Source organism: Marmota monax, unplaced genomic scaffold (assembly GCF_021218885.2).
Source record: "Marmota monax isolate L192 unplaced genomic scaffold, Marmota_monax_Labrador192_F-V1.1 WCK01_AAM20220418_F8-fsc00052, whole genome shotgun sequence".
NCBI classification, from domain to species: Eukaryota; Metazoa; Chordata; class Mammalia; order Rodentia; family Sciuridae; genus Marmota; species Marmota monax.
This window is the reverse complement of record NW_026693473.1, coordinates 4944350-4969189: the sequence shown is the minus strand read 5'-3', so window position 1 is coordinate 4969189 and position 24840 is coordinate 4944350. Positions and strand designations below refer to the sequence as shown.

The 24840-nt window shown below is 34.2% G+C and overlaps 1 protein-coding gene across 1 annotated transcript in view; it reads left to right on the top strand.

The window, feature by feature from the left end:
• Ccdc14 (coiled-coil domain containing 14) overlaps positions 1-21460 on the top strand; it is a 59735-nt gene extending 38275 nt beyond the window's left edge. Inside the window, exons 10-13 of the mRNA XM_046457949.2 lie at positions 6835-6917; positions 10728-10946; positions 11020-11152; positions 20024-21460. Of these exons, the coding sequence (XP_046313905.2) occupies positions 6835-6917; positions 10728-10946; positions 11020-11152; positions 20024-20954 (1366 nt within the window). The 3' untranslated portion in view covers positions 20955-21460. The remainder of the gene's footprint in view (positions 1-6834; positions 6918-10727; positions 10947-11019; positions 11153-20023) is intronic.
• Positions 21461-24840: the final 3380 nt, after the last annotated feature.

The following is a 24840-nucleotide window of genomic DNA, read 5'->3' as shown; positions in this document are numbered from 1 at the left end:
TTCCTTAGAGCATTTTATAAATCTACTATTTTGCTAATTTATAAGCTACTCAAGGAAATGAGGCTTATTATTTTATTGGCTGCCAATTATTTTTAATTTTTTTTAAAAGATATTAAGCTAATTGATGACTAATCTAATTCTTTAGACTTGGTACTAGAGCTTTTTAGGCCTTCTTTCCTTAAAGGGCAATGACTATATAGAATGTTCTTGTCACTGTTTTTCACTTGACCTTTTCAAAGATAAAATTACTGAAAAATGAAGAATTGGTCAGATATGTAATTTGCTCCTTTTAGTGGAATGAGGTTTCAAGTAGCAATGTAGGGATTTTTGTGCTGCTTCATAATCTTTATTTGGAATCATTCATAATTACAAATAAAACTAGAATGTATAAGCTCATTCAGAAATGATTTTCAATCAAAAAAAAATTTTATGTTTAGACATTGGGAAACAACATGTTTTTTTGTAGACCCAAGTGACTCCCCCATCCCAGAACTTTCTCAAAGTTTATTGACATCTTGTGGTTTAAAAAAAAAAAAAAAACATTGTTTCTATGGAATCTTGACATTTTGAATTGGACAGTTTTTATGTGAGACATGGAACAGTTGTCCAGTTTTTAGCTTTCCTGGTCCCCACCCATAAAATGTCTGTAGAGCCCCTTTTATTTTGACCGCTAAAACCCTGGAACATTCCCAAATATCTTGGGTGGGAGCTGGAGGTAGGATGTCGCGACCCCTCGCCAGCAAGGGAAAACACGACACAGGATTCTTCTTTCAGCAGTTTATTCAGGCCTTGATTTAAGTATCATCTTCTAGTGACCCCCCGCGGAGCGCCCAAGCACAGCCTAATAAAGCCTCCCGCATACCAATCCCAAGCTGCCCCGTGGATCTCTCTCATAGGGTGGTAAGGGATTGCATGCCAATTCTCCATATAAGGAGTTGTTTATCACAGGCCACAGTGGAAGCCGGCGCCATCTTCTAATGGCGGCCACGGTCTATGAGAATGGCTTACCACAGTAGGATATTACTTATTATTAAGTACTGTCACACTAGGAAAGCCTTAATATTTATAAGGCAACTTAGATTTTAAGACCACTTCCTGAATGTAAACTCAAATAGAAGACCACCAGTAGGCTCACACAGAACAAAAAAATGATGGGTGGCATTAAGATTTTCTTATCTTTATAATTTGACAGATGGTAACATAATTCCTCCAGATGGGAGCTAGTAGAAGAAGAATAGATTTGTTTAATTTTTTTTTAAAATTTCACTTTATTTTTTTATTTAGAAGAGGTAATGGGAGAGCCCATGAGTTAAGATTTAGAGTATACTAAATGTGTCATTTAGACCATCTGGAGATATGTGTAAGTCTGGAGCACAGTAACAAGATCTAGAATTGAAATGTAGACTTAGAAGTAATTCACTGAACACATTTTTATTGAGCTTTTACTATGGATCTAGCACTTTTATAGATACTGGAGACAACTGTGATAATAGCATGTAATTTGTTATCAGCATATAAATGGTAAATTCACCAAAAAGGTATAGAATGACAACACAGCAAAGAATGAATTGCTGGGTGATAATAGCTTAGACTGGAAGACCAGAGCAAGAGAAACCTGTGAAAGAGGCCTGAGAAGGAGCAACAAGGGAAATAGTGGGAAAGCTAAGAGAGTAATGTCATAAAAGCCAGGAAAAGATAAAAAATTATAGGAGAGATCCGTATATAACATTCAAAATAAACTACTAGAATAAATGATAAAAGAAAACCTTAGTTACTTTGAGTTGGGATTTTTTAAAACAGAGAAAGGAAAAAGTGCATACATTGGACTTCACTAAAATTAAAACTTTTTCTCTTCAAAAGGTACTAAAAACGAAGAGGCAAGCAACAAATTGAGAGAAAGTATTTGTAAAACACTTAACAAAGAACTTGTATCTAGAAGTATAAGAACTATCAGAACTCGATAATAAAACTATCAGTTTTTAAATATCTGGTTTAAAAATGGGTAAAATATTTGAACAGACACTACACCAAAGAAGATGTATGAATATCAAATAAGAACATGAAAAGATGCAGGAGGATCGAGAGTTCAAAGTCAGCCTCAGCAAGGGCAAAGCACTAAGCAACTCAGTGAGACCCTGTCTCTAAATAAAATACAAAATAGAGCTAGAGATGTGGCTTAAGTGATTGAGTACCCCTGAGTTCAATCCCTGCTACCTGCCCTCCTCCCAAAAAAAGATGATTATCATCATTAATCACTAGGAAAATGCAAATTAAAACCATGATGAGATACCAGGCACACCCATTGGGATGACAAAAATTCAGAACATCATACTAGGTGTTAGTGAGCTTGTGGAAGAACTGGAACTTTCACGTTGTATGTAGGAAAGTAAATGGTATTTTTTTCCCAACTACTTTGGAAAACAATTTGGCAGTTTCTTGGAAATTAAAATATACCTACCATTTGATCCAACAATTCCATCCCTAAATGTTTCTCAAGATAAGTGGAAGTTATCCTTACAAACTTGTTCATGAATATTCAGAGGAAACAACCCCAGTGTCTATCAACAGGTGAATGGATAAACAGATGGTGGTATGTCCATACAATAGAATACTACTCAACAGTAAAAAGGAAGGAATTGTTGATACATGGAACAGAATGGTTGAATCTCAAAATCATCATGCTGAGTAAATAAGCCAGGTATAAGAATATACATTGTATGTTGATTCCATATATATGAAATTCTGGAAAATGCAAAATTAATCTATAAATCTTGTCTAGAAAGGGGAGGTTATGAAAAAGGACATGAGAAAACTTGAGGGTGGTGAATATTTTAATTGTGATGGTTTCATCACATATGTCAAAATGTATAAAATTTTATACTCTGGCAGTTTATCAGAGGTCAGTTTTATATCAATAAACCTATGTAAAAATGAGTAAATTGAAAAAATTTGCCTAAATATCAGCAGTTTTTCCTTTTCTTTGTTAAAATCAAGTGTATTTAATTTAACACATAATGTTTTGCAATAGCATGTGTAACACCCATTTTTAGAAGATTATTTTGGGTTTTTTTTTCATATATCACTTTTTATAGAAAAATTACTTTTTAAAAGTCTAACCCTGAAAGCAGGGAAGAAGAGAGTAGCTGGTGATGTGGCAGTTAAGCTGGCTGAAGTGTTTTCACTTCCAGTGTGGAAGGAGTTGCATTGTGCTTGTATCTCAAGCATAGCAATGGGCCAAGTGGGAGAAGCTGCAGACACAGAACTAAAGGGAAGAGGATAGAAACAGGGTCCTTGAGAGTCTAAAAGGAGATGGCATTTTGGTGCAGGTGAGACTTCTCTTTATCTGAGACCAGAGGGAAGAACTGAGGGTTAATATGCATGCAGATAAAGTCAGTCTCAAACCATATTATTTTTGTGAAAATAGGAAAGTATCCTGTTGAGAGAAGGAGGGTAAGGATGAAAGGTTTGTAATGAATGATGAATTGACTGTGTTTGGGAAAAGAAGAATATGACCAGGTACATACAAAAAGATTGTCAACAAAGTTTCTCTTACACACTTGGTGTGTAAGAGGGCCTCGGCACTTGCTGATTTTCTGAAAGATACTGAAAGGAGCATTCTGTATGTTCTGGGTCACCAGTCTATGTTGGCTTTTCTAGTTCTATACTCTTTGTTATAAAGGGAAAATCTTTTTAGAAAATCAGAATTCAGTTGTTTTACACTTTGTGGTTTTTCACTGTATCATTAATGTGTTTGGGATATCTTTCCATATCAGTGTATATGGATATCTTCTTATTCTTAATGCCTGTGCATTAATATTTCACTCTATGTATATACCATAATTATATACATTGTGTTTCCAACTTGTCATTATTAAATAATGCATATTTCTTTATATATACAAGGTTTTAGATGCTTTTGCACATGTACAGCTATTTCTGAGGACAGATAACCTAGAAGTAGAATTATTTTGTCAAAGATTATGAACATTTTACATTTTGTTGAATATTGCCAAATTGTTATCTAAAGTGACTCTCATCATTTGAGATAATTAATTTCCCTATACTGTCACCAACAAAGTGTTATTTCTTTTTATTTCTGTCAATCCTATGATCAAAATATATTTCCTTGTTTTAAATTTGCAGATTGAGCAGTTTTCAAGTATCTATAGACCATTTCTATTTTTTATGTGAATGGCCTATTCTGTCCTTTGTCACATTTTACTAGGTTGACTTCTATATTTGTAGAAGCTCTTTAAATGTTGTGTACCCTTTCCCCATCATATATATGGTAGGAATTTTTTTCCAAGCCTTCAATTCTAGAATAAGCTTCAAATTTTGATGTACTTAAATCCTGTATTCTTTTCCTTGATGGTTGCTGGATTTTGAATCTTGCTAAGGAATGCCTTTCTCACTTAAAGATTATTTAGATTTCTCTCCTAAAACTCCATTGTTGGGCTTTGTTGTTTGTGTATTTTGTATTTAATACACATGAATGATAATGAGGTAGGGGTACTATCATTTTAGATTCAATAATAAAAATAAATATTTTAATTCAGATATTTTCAAGGTAAGTTATTCTAGAAAGATGCTAGAGATAACTTCTTCTTTTTTTTTTTTAAGCAGTGCCTTCTTAGAAGTAAACACTTTTGTATGTTCTTATTGGTGAAAAGTTACATGTTGTGAAGTTCATTTTGGGCAAGGTTGCTATTTATTCACATTCTCATTAAATAGACATTAACTTTTCCATCTAATGAGGAAATTACTAGAAGCATATATTTCTGTTTACCAATTTTGTCAGTGTGTGACAAACATCAAGCAGAAAGTTATCTATTAGTAGTCAGTGGTCTGCAGGTATCTAGTTCATAGTGACTGATCTTTTAAAAAGTAGATGATTGACTACAGTAATGAAGATGCAGAGAAGGAAAGCAGAAAAAGAAAATAGCAATAAGGGATATAAGGGAAAAGAATAGAACAACAAAAAAGAAAAGAAAGAGACAGTAGAAAATGGGGTGGGGGGGAGAGAAAGAAAAATTTAACTTAATATTTTGCAATAGCATGTGTAACACCCATTTTTAGAAGATTATCTTGGGTTATTTTTTCATATATCACTTTTTATAGAATAATTACTTTTTAAAAGTCTAACCCTGAAAACAGGGAAGAAGAGAGTAGCTGGTGATATGGCAGTTAAGCTGGCTGGAATTATCCCAGGCTCCTGGTAGTAGGGTGTTTTTGTTGTTATTTTGCTCAGTATTTGTCTTTTGTTTTGGAGGTGAGATGAACTTCCACTATTCTTTTTTTTTTTTCTGCCTAGCTTTTCTATTTTTTTAATTTATATATGACAGTAGAATGCATTAGAATTCTTATAACACATAAAAAGCACAGTTTTTCATATCTCTGGTTGTATTCAAAGTATATTCACATCAATTCATGTCTTCATACATATATTTTGGATAATAATGATCATCACATTCCACCATCATTTATAACCCCGTGCCCCCTCCCTTCCCCTCCAACCCTCTGCCCTATCTAGAGTTTGTCTATTACTCCCATGCTCCTGCTCCCTATCCCACTATGAAAATCCATATGCAACAAAATGAAATTAAACCCCTATCTCTCACATGCATAAAACTCAACTCAAAATGGATCAAGGACTTAGGAATAAAAAACCAGAGACCCTGCATCTAATAGAAGAAAAAGTAGGCCCTAATCTCCATCATGTGGGATTAGGCCCCAACTTCCTTAATAAGATTCCTATGGCATAAGAATTAAAATCAAGAATCAATAAATGGGATTGGGGGCTGGAGTTGTAGGGCAGCGGTAGAGCGCTTGCCTTGTATGCGTGAGGCACTGGGTTCGATTCCCAGCACTACATATAAATAAGGAAATAAAATAAAGTTCCATCAACAACTAAAAATAAAAAGTAAAACAAATGGGATGGACTCAAACTAAAAGTTTCTTCTCAGCGAAAGAAACAATCTGTGAGGTGCATAGAGAGCCTTCATCTTGGGAGCAAATCTTTACTCCTCACACATCAGATAGAACACTAATCTCAAAAAGCTAAGCACCAAAAAAAACAACCCAATCAATAAATGGGCCAAGGACCTGAACAGACACTTCTCAGAAGATGATATACCATCAATCAACAAATATATGAAAAAATGTTCATTATCCTATCAATTAGAAAAATGCAAATCAAAACCACTCTAAGATTTCATCTCACTCCAGTCAGAATGGCAGCTATTAGGCATACTAACAACAATAAGTGTTAGCAGGAAAAAGGTACACTCATACAGTGCTGATGGGGACTGAAAATTGGTGCAGTCAATTTGGAAAGCAGTTATGGAGATTTTTGGAAAATTAGGAATGGAACCACCATTTGACCCAGCTATCCCTCTCCTCCATCTATACCCAAAGGCCTTAAAAACAGCATACTACAGGGACACAGCCACATCAATGTTTCTAGCAGCACAATTCACAATAGCTAAACTGTGGGACCAACCTAGATGCCCTTCAATAAATGAATGGATAAAAAAAATGTGGCATATATACACAATGGAATATTACTCAGCAATAAAAGAGAATAAAATCATGGCATTTGTAGGTAAATGGATGTAGTTAGAGAAGATAATGCTAAGTGAAGTTAGCCAATCCCCAAAAAACAAATGCCAAACTTCCACTTTTCTACTGAGTAGTTTTTGTATATCACTGTTTGGTCTTGTTTGCTTTTGTTTTTTTCTCAATTTTTTGTTGGTGCATTAGTATGCATAATTATAGTGTTTACTGTTAAATGGGCATGGATTCTTAAATTCATAGTTCTTCATTATTTCCTTTCAGACAATTGAGAATTTTGAACCAGCGACTCAGAGAACAAGAAAACACTCAAAAGACATCTGGCCCCGTAGAATGCAACCATGAATGTAGGTAAAAGAACTTTAAAACTATTAAAATCTTAGAGGCTCTGGAAATGATTTAAAAAAAAAATAAATTAGTTTGTCCAGTGGATTTTGTTTCCAGTCAACTTAAAAATAGGTATGGTGCTCCATATTAAAACAGAAAATAGTGCAGGAAAATAAAAGATTAGTGTGCTGTCTACATCCCAATAATACACCTCTACTAAAGGTGTATATTGTGCCAAGCACAATAAAATTATATATGTACTTTCAAATTTTTAAAAATTGAGTGTGTGCTTTATGTACTCTTTCAAAGCTTACATTTATTCATTTTATACATAGTGAACATTTTTCCTATAAAAATACATAAATTTTCTTTTTTTTTTCTTTGATAACTTATTTTCTGCTTGTGTGGCTCTACCATAATATATTGAAGATCTTCTGGAAGACATCTGAATACTTCGCCTCTTTTCCTCAAAGCAAACAACAATGCAGTGAAAATTCTTCTTTTTTTTAATATTTATTTTTTTAGTTGTAGTTGGACACAATGCCTTTATTTTATTTATTTGTTTTTTTGTGGTGCTGAGGATTGAACCCAGGGCCTTGCACATGCTAGACGAGCGCTCTACTGCTGAGCCACAACCCCAGCCCCTGAAAGATTCTTATCTTTATACAAATATGTGAGCATTTTGCAAGATAGATTTATAATAATAGAACTGATGAGCCAAATAGTATATGCAATCGCAATTTTAACCAATATCACTAAATTATCCTTATGTTGTTTTGAGACAGAGTCTAACTATATTGTTTAGGCTGGTTTTTTAAAGTCCCAAGCTCAAGAGATCGCCCTCCTTAGCCTCCTCAGTAGCTGGGACTACAGGCACAAGCCACCAACTTGTCCTTATGGGTCACAGGTTAATAGAGAAATAAAAACTAATAGTATTAGAAGAGAAAAAAATGAGACTTATTTTTATTATTATTGCCTGCTGTGGTTATATGCTACATTGTTTGTGCTACAAAACCTGCCTCATTTCCTTTCTTGCAGTAGTCAATGAAAAATATTTGTGATTGATGAAGAACTATGCAGTTTAGATTATTTTCATAGGGTATAAATGAAAAGTTGTAGAATCTCTTGCCTAAATATCGAGGGTTTTTTTTTTTTTAATAAATGACAGCAGAATGCATTACAATTCTTATTATACGTATATAGCACAATTTTTCATATCTCTGTATATAAAGTATGTTGACACCAATTCGTGTCTTCGTACATGCACTTTGGATAATGATGTTTATCACATTCCACCATCCTTGCAAATCCCCTTCTCCTACCTTTCCCTCCCACCTCTCTACCCTATGGTTTTTGTTTGTTTGTTTTTGTTTTTTTGTTTTCCTGATGAATACATTGAGGATGAAAAAGCAATGAAAGTTTGGAACTGAAAATTTTTATGTCAACAGTGCCTATTAGAATAGGTTTTGTGTGTGCGTGTATGTGTGGGTGTGTGGTCTGGGAATTGAACCCATGGCCTTGTACATGCAAGGCAAGCACTCTACCAACTGTGCTATGTCACCATCCCTTATTATAATAGTTATTACCAGCCCTCATTTTAGATAGAACCTTATCATTTCTATTTTTTTCCTTTCCTATCCCTCCTCCCTCCCCACGGGTCCCTTTCCTCTACTATCTTCCTTAGATTTTTTTTTTATTTGTTCTTTTTAGATACACATGACAGAAGAGTGTATTTTGACATATTATACCTACGTGGAGTATAACTTATTCTAATTAGGATCCCATCCTTGTGGTTGTACATGATGTGAAGTTTCAGTGGTGATGTATTCATATGTGAACATAGGAAAGTAAAGTCCAATTCATTCTACTGTTTTTCTTTTTTACCATCCTCCTCCCTTCCCTTCATTCCCCTTTGTCTAATCCAGTGAACTTCTATTCTCACTGCCCACCTTGATGTGTTTCAGTGTCCACATATCAGAACATTTGGCCTTTGGATTTTTTGGGATTCGTTTATTTCACTTAGATTGATAGTCTCCAGTTCCATCCATTTACCGCAAAAGTCATTCTTTTTATGGCTGAGTAATACTCCATTGTGTATATATACCACATTTTCCTTATCTCTTCATCTGTTGTAGGGCACCTAGGTTGGTTCCATAGCTTAGCTATTGTGAACTGAGCTGCTATTAACATTATTGTGGCTGCATCACTGTAGTATGCTGATTTTAGTCTTTTGGATATAATGCTGAGGAGTGGGATAACTGGGTCAAATGGTGGTTCCATTCCAAGTTTTTGAGAAGTCTCCATACCGCTTTTCCATAGTGGTTGCACCAACTTGCAGTTCCATTAGCAATGTATGACTGTACCTTCTCCCCACATCCTTGCCAACATTTACTATTACTTGTATTCTTTATAATTTTTATTCTGACTGGTGCGAGATGAAATCTCAGTGTAGTTTTAATTTGCATTTCTCTAATTGCTAGAAATATTGAACACTTTTTTGTATATTTGTTAATCATTTGTATTCTGTGAAGTGCCTGTTCAGTTCCTTTGCCAATTTATTAATTAGGTTCTTTTTGTTGTTGTTGTTATACTTTTTGATTTCTTTATATATATCCTGGGGATTAATTCAGGTAGGCTCTCCATGTTCTTGATTGTTTCCTTTGCTATGAAGTTATTAATTGAGAACTTTCAAAATAATGTTCTCAGGACAAAGTCTGATGTAAATGCAGATGTCACAGAGGAACAGATAAAATTTTCTCCAAAAATTCTTTTTCGATTTCTGAACAGCAAAGTACATTCAAAAAGCATCAAGAAAATGGGGAATTTGTTTTTTGCAATATATGACATGAGCTTAATTTTCTTAATATATTAATATCTCTTACAAAGCAATAAGAAAAATATGTGCATTCAGCAGAACAAGTGTATCATGAAAGTATTTGTCTTCATGAGAGTAACTTCAGATAGATCATTCTGTTTCTACTGTGAATAAAAGGTGGGGGATAAAGGAAGGTGAAAGAGGGAAGGTCATGAATGGAAATGGGGAGATCAGTGGTTGTCATTCTAAGTAGCAGCTTCTCTCTTTTTATTCTCTTATTCATTTACTTTATTGGATTGTTTTTGTTTCTCTTTTCTTTTGAGTTATATTTACTTGTTTAGTACTAGCTTCATGAGATCAGGGACCACGTCCATGTTATTTACTGTTGTGTACCCAGATTCTAATATAGTGTCTCATACATGGTAAACATTGACTGAAGCTTATGTTTGCTAAATGAAATGGTACCATGTACTTCTGTAGTTTTTAAGAAAAAGAATATGATAAGTCTATGTGCTGATACCTAACAGTCTTTTTTGGGGGAAAAGGCAGTGTTAGAAACTGAGTATAGTATAATTCTTTTATATTTAAATATATGTATAATTTTATATAAGATTATATACTGTTCGCAAAAGGTTTTTAAGAAAGATAGCCAAAATTAATAATGATGCCTCTGGGAGAAGAGTCAGGTAGGGAAAAAGAGAGATACTTCTTTGAGAATCATTAGGTATTATCTATTGGTATCTTGTGGCATTTCAATTTTTTATTTTGTGCATGTATTTTTCTTTAATTTAAAAAGGTAAAAATAATTTAATGCGCATAATTTCAATTGAAGAAGAAAGGCATGATTTTTACCAATCAATTTTTAAAAATACATTTGGTATTTATATAGAACTGCTTATACACATCATTATTAAGCAAAATCAGTAAATTCCAGGCCTTTTTCTAAAAACAAATCTTTTCCATGTTTGTATTTTTAAAATTGAGAAAGAACTGTTTAATCTATTTTGTCTTGCAGTGTATTCCCTTCAATCATTGAACACATCACTGCAAAATCAATTGCAGGAGTCACTGAAGAGTCAGGAATTACTACAGAGTAAAAATGAAGAGCTCTTAAAAGTGATTGAAAATCAGAAAGATGAAAACAAAAAATTTGCTAGTATATTTAAAGACAAAGAGCAAACACTTCTTGAAAATAAACAGCAATTTGACATTGAGATAACAAGAATAAAAATTGGTATGTATTTAGGCTATTGTTATAGTCAGATTTTTTAGAAAGGAATGAGAAACTGAAACTTTTGTTGTTTTAGAATTGGAGGAAGCCTTGGTCAATGTGAAAAATTCCCGGTTTAAGTTAGAAACTACTGAAAAGGAAAATCAGATATTGGGAATAACACTGCGTCAGCGTGATGCTGAAGTGACTCGGCTGAGAGAATTAACCAGGTAAAATTGCCTTTCTTTAACTAACCTAGGCCTCTTATTTGATGTATTATAAACTTCAAAATAATGTCAAACCTGCCCTTTTTTCCTTATCATTTTCTCTTATTTTTTCAATTTTTTTGCTAATTTCTAATTTTTTCTTCCTGTTCCAATTATGGTAGTTTAGAAATTCCAAACCTGGGCAAATGCTTTTTTAGACTCTGTAAGTCTAGGTAATGAGCTCTGATGAGAGGCTAACAACCTGTATAGCAAAGTGGTAAGCTACCTGGCTGTGAAGCCAAAGACCTGAATGGAATCTCAATTCTGCTACATATTAGTTGATGACTTTGAGCTCATTGTTTAAACTTTCTCACCCTCTCTTGTAAAGTAGGGACATAGATAGGGTTGGGAGAAACTCAGAAACAATTCATGAAAAGCAGTTAGCATGGTAAGCCCTTATGCCATATGATCTTGGGTAACTCATTTATACTCTTTGAGCTTCATTTTCTTCATTTTGACAATAAAATGAGGAATTTGCAGTGGCTCCTAAGATTCTTCATTTCCTAGCAGATAAATAAAATTACTAAATTTTCATAAAATTTTCTTTTGAGACATTTGCTAAGATTGGATTTTTAACTGTTTAAAGTCCCAGATGAGAGGTTATTTTAGGCCAGAAAATCATCAGGTATGACCATGTCTTTGAATGATCCTAGAAATGTATATTTCCAAATATAAGATAATTTTGAATATAAAACAGTATGTATTGTATTCCCAATTAACAGACCCACTTTGAATTATAAACTTTTAGAAAAATAGATTAAATAGTAATGTATGCATGTATGTATGTATGTGCATACACATGTATAGTCTAATATTTTTTAACTGAGTTGAGGTTTTTGTTGTCATTGAGTTGTGTTTGACGTATTTGAAATGTCTACTTCTTATCACATGGTTTGCAAACATTTTCTCCTCTTCTGGGATTTCTCTTCACCCTTGTTAACTGTTTACTATGAAGAAGATTTTTAGTCCCATTTGTCTATTTTGTGTTTATTACCCATGCTCTGAAGGTCATATCCCTCAGAATTGCCCAGACCAATGACATGAAGCTTTTTACCTAATTTTTTTTTCTGGTAGTTTTACAGTTTAGGTGAAAGGGGATGTCTTATGTGATGTAAGTCTTTAACTCATTTTGATTTGATTTATGTATGTGAGATGGCTTAATTTCATTCTTTTTAAACTTCTAAAATTTATAATCTGTTAATACAGAAATACTACTTTTTTCCTACATTTATTTCATAGGATAATTTCATTAAAGCTTTTTTTAAAAAAAAATATTTTTTAGTTGTCAATGGACATTTATTTTATTTATTTATATGTGGTGCCAAGAATCCAACCCACTGCCTCACACATGGTAGGCAAGCATTCTACCACTGAGCCATAACCCCAGCCCCTCATTAAAGCTGATTTATTTATTTATTTATTTAGTTGGTTGTGGCTGGAAGCAATATCTTTATTTTATTTATTTTAAATGTATTTTTAGTTGTAGGCAGACACGATACCTTTATTTTATTTATTTATTTTTACATGGCACTGAGGATCGTACCCAGAGCCTCACACGTGCCAGGTGAGCGTTCTACCACTGGGCCACAACCCCAGCCCTCATTAAAGACTTTAATAGTTAGAAAAACAAAAGACATTTCTTATGTCCATGTGGAATTATAATTCATTAGGCCCTGGCCAGTTTTCTAAATGCTAGCCTATACAATTTTTCTTCAAAGTAAAGTAAGAAATTAATGAAGTACATTGATATTTTTGTTTGTGGATATCCAGTTTTCCCCAAACCATTTGTTGAAGAAACTCCTTTTATCATTGTATGTTCTTGGCAGTCAACTGGCTATAAATCTGTGGGTTTATTTCTGGCTTTCTATCTTGTTCCATTGATAGATATGTCTATTTTTGTGGGAAGTGCCATGCTTGTCTTGCTTATAGTAGCTTTATAATATATTTTGAAATTCAGGACTTTAATGCCTCAGCTTTGTTTTGTTTTTGTTTTTCTTTTGTTCCAGATTTCTTTGGTTATTTTTGTGGTTTCATATGAATTTTAGGATTTTTTTTCTGTCTCTTTGAAAAATGATATTGGAATTATGATAGGACTGTACTGAATCTATAGATCACTTAGGGTAGTATGGTCATTTAACTATTAATTCTTCCAGTTTATGAGCATGGGATATCTTTATATTTATTTGTATTTTCTTAAGTTTCATCATTATTCTATAGTTTTTATTATACAGGTCTTTCATCTCCTTGGTAAAATTCACTCCAAAGTATTTTGGATATTTTACTTACTATTGTAAGCAAGATTGTCTTCTTAATTTCTCTTTTTGGATAGTTTGTTGTTAGTGTGTAGAATGGCTATCAAGAAGTTGGGTGCAGGGCTGGGGGTGTGGCTAAGCGGTATCGCGCTCGCCTGGCATGCATGTGGCCTGGGTTCGATCCTCAGCACCACATACAAACAAAGATGTTGTGTCCACTGAAAACTAAAAATAAATATTGAAAAAATTCTCTCTCTCTCTCTCTCTTAAAAAAAAAAAAGAAGAAGAAGAAGAAGAAGTTGGGTGCAATGGTTTATACCTGCAATCCTGGCAATTTGAGAGGCTGAGGCAGGAGGATTCCAATCTTGAGGTCAGCTTCAGAAACTTAGGGAGACTGTCAACAAATTAGCAGGATACTATCTTAAAGTAAAAAATAAAAAGGATTAGGGATATAGCTCAGAGGTAAAGTGTCCCTGGGTCCAATCCCCGGTACCAAAAAAGGGGGGGGGGGAATGCTGTCAATATTGATATTTGTAAATTATTTTTGTGTTCTGCAATTTTCCTGGATTTTTTTTTCTATCATTTTAACAGTTTTTTGGTGAAGTCTTTATATGTAAGTCCATATTTTCAGCACTTCCTTTGTATTAGGATATCTTTTACAGAGTCCTTATTTTATAATGGTTCAACTCATGATTTTTTACTTTTCATGAGTTTACCAGGGTATTAAATGCATTTTCAGCCACATTTAATGGTGCATGCCTGTAATCCCAGTGGCTTGGGAGGCTGAAGCTGGAGAATTGCAAGTTCAAAGCCAGCCTCAGCAACTTAGCGAGGCCCTAAGCAACTTAGTGAGAGACCGTATCGTTGAATAAAAAATAACAAGAGCTGGGGATGTGGCTCAGTAGTTAAGCACCCCTGGATTGAATCCCTCGTACCAAATGAAAGTGCATTTTCAACTTATGATAGATAGGTTTATCAGGATGTAACCCCATCATAAAGTCAAGAAGCATATATATTTCTTTCTCTTACCTAAAAATTGCTATGGCTAGGGCTTCCAGTACTATTTTGTGGTGAAAGTGGGCATCCTGGTTTTAGAAGAAAACTTTACAACTTTTCTCCATTGAGTATGATATTAACTGTGGGCTTGTCATATACGGGTTATATGGATTTTATTAGGTTAAGATACTTTCCTTCTGTACCTAATCTGTGAAGATTTTTTTCTTGAAAGGATGTTGAATTCTGTCACATACTTTTTCTTTATTAATTGAGATAATCATGGTTTTTATTCTTCATTTGTTAATGTAGTATATCACATTTATTGATTTGCATATGTTGAATTATCCTTATATCCCAGGGATAAGTCTTATTTGATAATGGTGAATGATTCTTTTCGTGTATTGTTGAATTTGATTTGCTAGTATTATGTTGAGGATTTTGCCATCCATATTCATCAGGGATACTGGCATGTAATTTTCTTTTCTTGCAGTGTCCTTGTCTGGCTTTGATATCAAGATAATATTAGTCTTTTAAAATGAGTTTGGAAAAATTTCCTCCACTTTGAGTTTTTGAAAGAATTTGAGAAGGATTGGTATTAGGATTAATACTTCTTTAAACGTTTGGTGTAATTCAGCTGTGAAACCATCTGGTCTTAGGCTTTCTTTGATGGGAGCCTTTTTATTACAGATTCAGTCTCTTGTTATTGATCTATTCGGATTTTCTGTTTTGCTTGATTTGCTCTTGGTAGGTGTGTCTAGGAATTTATTTATTCTAGGCTATCAATTTGTGGTATAACTGTTCTTAGTAGTTATGATCATTTTTATTTTTGTGGTATCAATTGTAATGTCTTCTCTTTCATTTCAGATTTTGAGTGTTTTCTTTCTTCCTGGTAAATCTAACTAAGAGTTTGCCTATTTACTTACTTTATAAAAAAACAACTTAGTTTCATTGATTTTTTTTCTATTATTTTTCTAGTCTCTATTTTAATTATTTCTTCTCTGATTTTTGTCCTTTTCTTATATCTGCTATCTTTAGGCTTAGTTGGTTCCTCTTTTTCTAGTCATTTGAACAGTAGATTATTTGAGCTCTTTCTTCTTATACCTTCTTTTCCTCTATGAACATGCTTTTGCTGAATACTGTAAGTTTTGGCATGTAGTGTTTTCATTTTGTCTCAGAATATTTTTTTTTTATTTCCCTTTTGATTCTTTTTTGACCCACTGGTTGTTCAGGAACATTTTGCTTAATTTCCACATTTCTGAATTTTCTAAAATTTCTCCTATTATTGATTTCTAGTTTTATTTGCAATCAGAAAAGGTACTTGATAAGATTTTATTTCTTAAAGATTTTATTTCTTTTAAATTTGTTGAGAACTTTTTTGTATCCTACCATATGATCTAAGATAGAGAATGTTTCATTTTGGTAGAGAAAAATATGTATTCTCTGCTGTTTGTTAGAATGTTTTGCATAGCTCCTTTTGGTTTGGTCTATAGTGTAATTCAACTCTTAATATTTTCATATTAATTTTCCATCTAGATAATTGTCCCTTGTTGAAAGAGGGGTATTAACATCCTCTAGTATTATTGCATTGCAGTCTGTCTCTTCAAATTAATAACTGCTTTATATATTTAGGTGGTCTTATATTCGGTGTTTATATATTTACAATTGTTATGTCCTTTTGATGAGTTGATTCATTGTTATATAGTGACCTTCCTCGTCTCTTTTTTTACTTAATTCTATTTTGTCAGATATGATTATAGCTGCCTCTGCTCTATTTTGTTTTCCATTTTCCCGTTTGTGTGAAATATTTTTTACCATTCTTTACTTTTATTCTTTGTGTTGTCCTTACTGGCAAATAAGTCTCTTGTAGTATTTTTCATTTGTTTTATCCATTCAACCTATGCCTTTGGATTAAAAAATGTAATTGATAAGTACGGACATATAACAGCCATTCTGTAATTTCTTTTCTGGTAGTTTTTAGATTCTTTCTTTTCTCTCTTCCTGTTTTCCTTGGCATTTGATGATTTTCTGAATTGGTATGCTTTGAATCCTTTCTTTTTATGTTTTATATAACTACCGTAGAGGTTTGTTTTGTGGTTACATAAAACATGAGGCTTACATAAAATATCTTATAGATATAAAAGGCTATTTTAAACTGATAGTACCTTAGCTTCATACAAACAGAAACTACAGTTTTACTCCCCTGCCCTTTATGATTTTGATGTCAATGTTTACATCCTTTTGTAATATATAATATTTTTGTAATACACAATATAACCACTTGTTGTAGCTTTAGCTGTTTTGCATAGTTTTGACTTTTTAACCTTTATATTAGAGATAAAATTGCTTTACACACTACCATTTCATTACTCTAGAGTATTCTGAATCTGGTTATGTTTTAATCATTGAGTTTTGTATTTTCAGTGGCCTTTCATTTCAGCTTTAAAAACTGCCTTTAGTAGTTATTCCTGTAAGGCTGGCCTAGTGATAAACTCCTTTAGCTTTTGTTTGTTTGGGAAGTTTTTTAATTCTCATATCTGAATAACACCTTTGCTAGGTAAAGTATTCTTGGTTAGCAATTTTTTTTTTTTTCAGTTCTTTGAGTATGCTACTCCATTTTTTCTCTCCTGGTCCATAGGGATTTTGCTGAGAAATTCACTAATAGCTTTATCAGCACTCCCTTGTATGATAATATGTTTGTTAGCTCTTGCTTCTTTCAGAATTCTTTGTCTTTGATTTTGACCAAATCTCTGGGTTGAATTGGTTTGGAAACCTCTGAGTTTCCTATACTTGGATTTTGATCTCTTTCCGCAGATAGGGGAAAATTTCAGCCATCATTTCCTTATGCAGAACTCGGAGTTTGGTTATGGTCACTCCTCTACTACTTAGCTGTTCTTCACAGTATGTGTGGATGCACATTTGCCTCCTGGCCTGGAAAAGCCTTAATCAGAGCACCAAGGCTGTGTGGGATTATAAGTCAGGCACTGGGGTTGGATAGGGCTAGATGGCCTCCTCATAGATATGGGCATATTGGGTGGATACACTTTCCTTTTGGCCTAGGAAAGTTGTATGCAGAACTGTCATGCTGGGAAGGTTCATCACTATTAGCTCTGGTTGGATGGCACCAGATGCTCTTGTCGCAGATATGCTGAGACTTGAATTTATCTTCTGGCCTGGGGAAGCCTGAAGCAGAACACTGATGCTGGATGGGGAAGCTGAATATCTACTTCCAGCTTGTTTACCACTGTAGAAACCATGGACCCAGGGCATTCCTCTCTGTGTGACAGTGTACGAGCTTGAAGGAGGGATAACATGGTCAGAGTGAAATAGTTCCTCCAACCCTTCAGACTTTCCCTTTTATAGGGGGAAAAATCATTCATTCTATATCCAGAGATATAGAATGGTACAGAGATTTCCTTTTAATATTTTATGTCTACATGTGTTAACTACTTATTTTTATAAAGATGGTATTAAATCCACTTTATTTATGGCCTCCTCTTTTAAACTTATCTTTATATAATGTACATTTTCCCATCAGTAAAAATTCTTTACAACATGAGTATAAAATAGCTGTTATGTGGGCTGGGGTTGTTGCTCAGAGGTAGAGTGTGTACCTTGCACATGTGAGGCACTGGATTCGATCCTCAGTACCACATAAAAATAAGTAAAGGTCCAACTACAACTAAAAAAAAAAAAAATAGCTGTTATGCTGTTATCCATAATTTACCTAAATCAAACATAGACAAATATACATATTTTTTCTATTGTAAATATCTTTTTAAAGTTTATATCCATCAATTTTCTATTATTAGTATCTTTATAACTGTCCTTGAGTACAATCTCTTTGTATATAGCAGCACTAGGATGAATTCCTGGAAGTTCAAGTTTGTGGGTCACAGGATATAGTATATTCTGGGGTTGGTGGTGCACACCTGTAATCCCTGCTACTGTGGACACTGAGGCAGGAGGATCTCAAGTTTGAGGCCAGCATTGACAACTTGGTGAGACCCTGCTCAAAACAAAAAGTAAAAAGTACTGTGAATGGACGTTAGTGGTAGAGTGCTTGCATGCAGGAGGCCCTGGGTTCATTCCCTAGGACTATTCTTGTTTTACTATGTTCAATAAACAAAGAAAAGGAAAAAAAAATAAATCACATTTAAAATTTTGAGTTTATCTCATTAAAACTTAAAAGTTTGAGGCCAAGGATATAGTGCTTGCCTAGCAATTTGTGGAAAAAACAAAAGTAGAACTTTTAAGACATGCTTATTGACTAGTTATATATTTTTGTTGTTGTTGTTTTTGTTCATTACCTGTGGATATCTTTTGTATCTATCTTTTCTCTGTTTATCTTTTTCTCATTGATGTTTTTTTTTTTTTTTTTTGGAGGATGGGTACCAGGGATTGAACCTGGGACACTCAATCACTGAGCTACATCCCCAGCCCTGTTTTGTATTTTATTTAGAGACAGGGTCTCACTGAGTTGCTTAGCACCTTGCTATTGCTGAGGCTGGCTTTATACTTGTGATCCTCCTGTCTCAGCCTCCCGAGCCACTGGGATTATAGGTGTGCATCACTGTGCCTGTCTTCTCATTGATATTTAAGATCATATGATTCAATTCATATAGACGAAAGGCTTTAAAATGGTTTTAATAGGACTACTAATAAAAGCTGCCATCAAATGAGATCAACACACATTTAGACTGAAACTGTGCTAAGCACTTTACTCATATTTTATTATTTAATCTTATTTATTTGTAATTCTAAAGTAAGTATCTACATTTTACAGTTGAGGAAATTGAAATTCAGAAAGGCTAAGTGACTTGCCCAAGATCACAGCTAATGATAGCAATAGGATTTGGCTCCATTTCTTTTTAGCTTCTAAGCCTGGGTGGTTTTTCTTATATCACTCTTTTCCAATAACTAGCTGTTGCTTATCCCTAATTATGACATAATTGTCTCTATCCATCTGTTTATTCCAGTATTGTTCTAATATTATCCTGAGTGTATCTCCTGAATGGAAGATTTTCTTTTTTTCCTTTAACCCGGGGGTGCTTTCCAACTGAAATACATCTCCAGCCCTCTAAGTTTTATTTTGCGGAAGGGTCTCTCTAAGTTGCCCAGAATGACCTTGAATTTCAGGTGGTCCTACTTTAGCTTCCTGAGCAGCTGAGATTGTAGATGTGAACCACCATGCCCAGCAAGGAAAATAGTTTTTAACAGAATACATAGCAAATGAGTATTTTATTTTCCATTTTTGCTTTATATCTTAGCCTACTTATATTAAGATGGTTTTATACTCAAAGATTTATTTGCAGTGTTGCTCAGGAATAAGGCATTTCTATATCTTAAGAGAGAAAAAAATTCTGAGCCTTTATTTTTAGATATAATTAGATTTGATGCAAACCAAGATCTTTCATCCTTTGTTATTTTAATATACTCTTGCCAGAGCATATTCTGTAATTTTTGTCTTTTAGTTTTCATAGTAAGAACCAGACCCTTGCCTTAAGTCCTTCTTTTTAAAGATGAAGGTATGTATGTATGAATGAAACAGGTAGAAAAAATAATTACTTTACTAAATTCTTCTTGACAGAACTTTACAGAACAGTATGGCAAAGCTGCTCTCAGATCTTAGTATGGACACTGCTTGCTGCAAGCCTGGAAATAACCTTACCAAATCAATTCTGAACATTTATGATAAACAGCTTCAACAGGACCCAGTCCCTCCCCACACTTCCATTATGAGCTACCTAAATAAGTTAGAAACAAATCACATGTTTACACATTTGGAGCCACTTTCTACAATTAAAAATGAAAAAACCATAGAAAAAAAACCCTATGAAAATGTTTTGCCCTCCAAAGTCCCTCCACATAGTGATATTGGGGGCATGGAGAGAGTATTCGCACCTGAGATTCTTTCTACCCTTTCAAAACATGATTCTGATGCTGAGTGTGAAACCATGACTTTAATAGAAGATGAATGTAATTTAGATAACACAATTTATATTCCTTTTGCTAGAAGCCCTTCTAAGAAGAACCTACCACTTTCTAGGAGAGTATCCCCCCAGCCACAGATAAGTGTTGCTACAAGACAACTAGTCAGCGATAGTGCACTTATCTCTGAAACAGAAAGTAAACTGTGTGTACCTGTAGTTTGTTCTTCAAAAAATGAAACAGAAGATGCACCTGAAAAACTTTCCAGAACAACCGACACGGAAGACAAACAGCTCCTCAAGAAAATAAAGGAGGCAATTGGTAAGATCCCTGTTGCTGTTGAGGATCCAGAGGAACAAGCTGCATGTCCTGGCCTGTCAGCTTGTCACAGCACCAATGTTCAAGTGAAAAGCAATGTTGTCTGTGATGGCAGCTTTTTAAATTCTGACTTGATGTCAGACTGGAGTATCTCTTCTTTTTCAACGTTTACGTCTCGTGATGAACAAGACTTCAGAAATGGCCTAGCAGCGTTGGATGCCAACATAGCTAGGCTCCAGAAGTCCTTACGGACTGGTCTTCTAGAGAAATGAATTCAAAAGCAAATTGATTGAGTACTTTCTCTTTTTAAGATTAGAACTTGGCTATATCGAAGGTATATTTTAAATTTCTGTAGAAAAATAACTTTATATTGTTAATTATGTATAAAATAATAAATTTTATGTATAAAAACTTACTGTTGGAATATTTTGACACTTGGGAATTTATAAAAAGTCATCTTAAGAAATTAAAAATTGCCAAGACAATAACTAGGAAAGTATTTTAATTTAGTACTTATCAATTAGAGTTCTTTTACTAGTATTTAACTGTGGGGTTTAAGGTTCAAGTTAAAGGATTTTTTTGGTTGTTCCTTAAAGCATAACGGGAAGAAAGTCTCTGGGGGCAATTATTACATTTAAACTAGAATTTCTTTTCTGTTTTAGGATAGCTCTGTGTTTCTTAATGACATTGTGTTTTTGTATGGAATGTTCTGTACTATAGGCCAGTGCTCTTGGTGAGATGTATAAACATTTCTTTTACAAGAAAAATTGCCAGTTAATGCCACTTTGTAAAATATATATATATATATATATATATATATATATATATATATATATATATATTAACAATATAAAGTTATTTGTAAAAAAAAATTGATAATATTCTCAATTAACATGGTTTCTAAAAATTCTTGGAATTTTTTTTCCTGAATGCGTGTTTTAAGGCCTTTAAAAAATAAAGTCAGATTGACAAAGCTGACAGCTAAGTTTTACTTTTGAAAAAACAAATTTTTTTTTTAACAAAAGAAATATTTGGGTTTTTTATCCTTACTCTCTTTAAAAATAATGAAATTTGTAAATCTTGGTTGTCATTCTGCCTTTCTGGGCCAGTTTTTTCCCCAGAATTTAACTGATAACATTCACTGTTCTATAAATATGAACTAACCTGGTTTCTCTATTTTTCTGTACTAGAACTTCTTAACTGTCCAGTGTCAGCTTCCTCCATGTAAGCAGCACACCTTTACCCTTAAAAACTGAGTCTTAAGTTGTCACAAACACTCAGTACAAATCATCTGCTTAGTACAGTTATGTTTAGCACTTGGACAGCCTTTAGAATTAAAGAGTGTTTATTGGTCCCAGGGTCTCTTCATGGTAGCATTTTAGATGTTAGTGTTACAACCTCTGATATGTCCAGCTAAGAGATTTTTTTCTTTTACAGAGAGAGATTTTTGGAGTCTAAAAATAGTAAATGAATTCTAAATTATATTCACAGAATTGTTCATTAGCATTTTAAGTGTTCTATCTTCTAGCTTTCATAAGTTAATTTATTAATTTCTTATTTGGTAGTAATAGGCCACAATTCTTCAATATGTAAATTCAGAAACACAAAATAATGATGCAAGGAAGAAAGTTGTGTCATCTTTCTACTCCCAAGTTTCAATAGTTACTCATATGCAGAAGCAGATTTTAAGAGTGTTTTATGTTAATTCTGAGGATATAGCGGGAAAATAAAGTGTTTCTCCTATTATTTGTTCACAACATAGATCACTTCTGTGATCCTAAAATGTGTGCGAAATTATAGCTCTAATCCAGTTCAGTTCTGACACTGTGTGAAGATAAAAGCAAAAGTGATAGACTGAGAACTCAGTTCCACCAGACTGCCCTTCACTTTAGATGCCAGTCACAAGTCCAGGCCTCTAGAAGTTCTGACCAACTAGCTATGAATTGGAATTCCTGGAACCCCTTCCTTAGACTTGATCATTTTTCAAAAAATAACTCATAGAGCTCAGAAAAATACATACACTCATTATAAATGATATTTTAAAGGATAGAAGTAAACAGCCAGCTGAAGGTATACCTAGGGCAATATCTGGATGGGCCTTGACTGCAGGAGCTTCTGTCCCCATGGAGTTGGAGTGTACCATCCTCAAGCACAGGTAGGAGTTCTTGCTTACCTTCCTATAAGCCTCCATGTGTTCAGCTGTTCAGAAGCTCTCAATCTTATCCTACGGAGGCTTTACTGAAACCTCTTTGTATATGATTGAAGGGTGTAGAACTGTGGTTGGACAAAAAGGATATGGTATGATGTTAATAGACTGAGTGGGGAAATCCAGCAAAGCCTGTCTGTTCAGATTCGTCTTGGCCTGTCTATAGTATTTCTTCCTCCTGGGTATGAGGCAGGACTGAAATGGGAGTCTTATGATCTGCTTACTAACCGACAAGGTAGGTGAGAGAATTTTTTTAATGGCCATCTCCAAGACAGTTGTGGGGGAAGATTACAGTATATTTTATGACATGCCTTGGGGAGGAAATTCCAGTTTCTGTGGTCCTGACTTGGGGAAGAAAAGGAGCAGGAATGTGCCAGTTACTATCATGATGGGCTCTGGAAATACACACTCAACAGGACAGACATTCTCTGTCCTCAAAGGTGTTCCATCACAGTGGGATACAAAGGAGTGTAAAGCGATAAATGCTGTGAAGAAAACTAAAGCAGATCAAGGGTGCAAAGAGTGACAGAATTGGCTTAAGTTTTAATTACTAGTATAAGGGCCTCTTTACAAAAATTATGTTTAGTAGTTCAGAATTTAAGTGTCCTATTAGGTAAAGCTGGGTTCTATTTGTGAGCTAACACCTTAATGATTTTTCAAATCTATTTCTAGTCAGAATTGCTTAAGCAAGTGAGTTCTAAGGCCATATAGCATACCTTAAAAACACTGCAGCAAAGCCCATGTCTTTTCTCAATGTTTTTAATACACCACTGGTAAAGAAGCACACAATTTTATTTAAACCGGTTGGCCTGAGATGGACCTGGCAGAGAATTACCAGAGATGGTAAAGTAGAGATTTCTGAAGTTGAGTTTCAAAAGGACTTTAGAAGCCATGTATCTCATTTTCATAGCCAAAGAAGGAATTACTCTATGACACCAACTACTGGTAAGACTTCAAGTACATCACCTGTATTCTTTTTGTCTATACTATTCTTTTGTCCAGGCTTTTCCTGACTTTTTTTTTTTTTTTTTTGTACCAGAGATTGAACCTGGGGAACTTAACCACTGAACCACATCCCCAGCCCTTTTTGTACTTTAAATTTAGACTTCTGAGTTGCTTAGGGCCTTGCTAATTTGCTGAGGCTCGCTTTGAACTAACAATCTTCCTGCCTCAGCCTCCCAAACTGCTGGGATTATAGGCACACACTATGTGCCTGACTTCTGATAATTCTAAATTGTTCCTCCAACTCTAGTACTGTAGTAGATATCAGGCTTTCTTACTCTACATGCTTCATGAGGGCGCAAAGACCAGGGTTTATTCATGTTACCTCATGACGCTTGGTGACTGTCAGACAGTAGGTACTTAATAACTACTGTCCAACTTAACTAAATCCCTGACAAAGGGGCCTCTAGGCATCACTTGATTTTTTTTTTTTTTTTTGGTGTTAATTTCCTGCAGCAGTTTGTTTATTGCTTTATCATTAGCCTCCTTTTATTCTGACTTCTATTGTTTATTATTTCTGAAGCAAAATTCGTTTACAGTGTTTGTTAGAGAAGCCACAGATTTTTAAATGTTTAGGAGGGGGGGAATAGAACAAAAAAAAATTTTTAACCCTGTCACTAAGTGCAGAGAATTCCATCCCACCAGCCTTCCTCACCAATTTAAGGGAGGAGTAAATGTAGGCAGAATATTTGAAAGCTGTGTGCCCTGTACAGTCTGTGACTTAAGACAACATTGAGAAATCCATTACCATCCTGCTTATCCTTTTCTTCTATTAGTTTGTTGATGACTCATAATATTTATATCCAGCAATGATCAATGAACTCTGCCATCTGATCAAACAGAGTACAGTTAGTATCGTTTTCTATAGTCTTGTTATAGATGTTTAAAAATGGCTCTCTTGCATGAGGAAAAGATTAACATTAAACAGAGACGAGTGGGGGGAGAGAAAG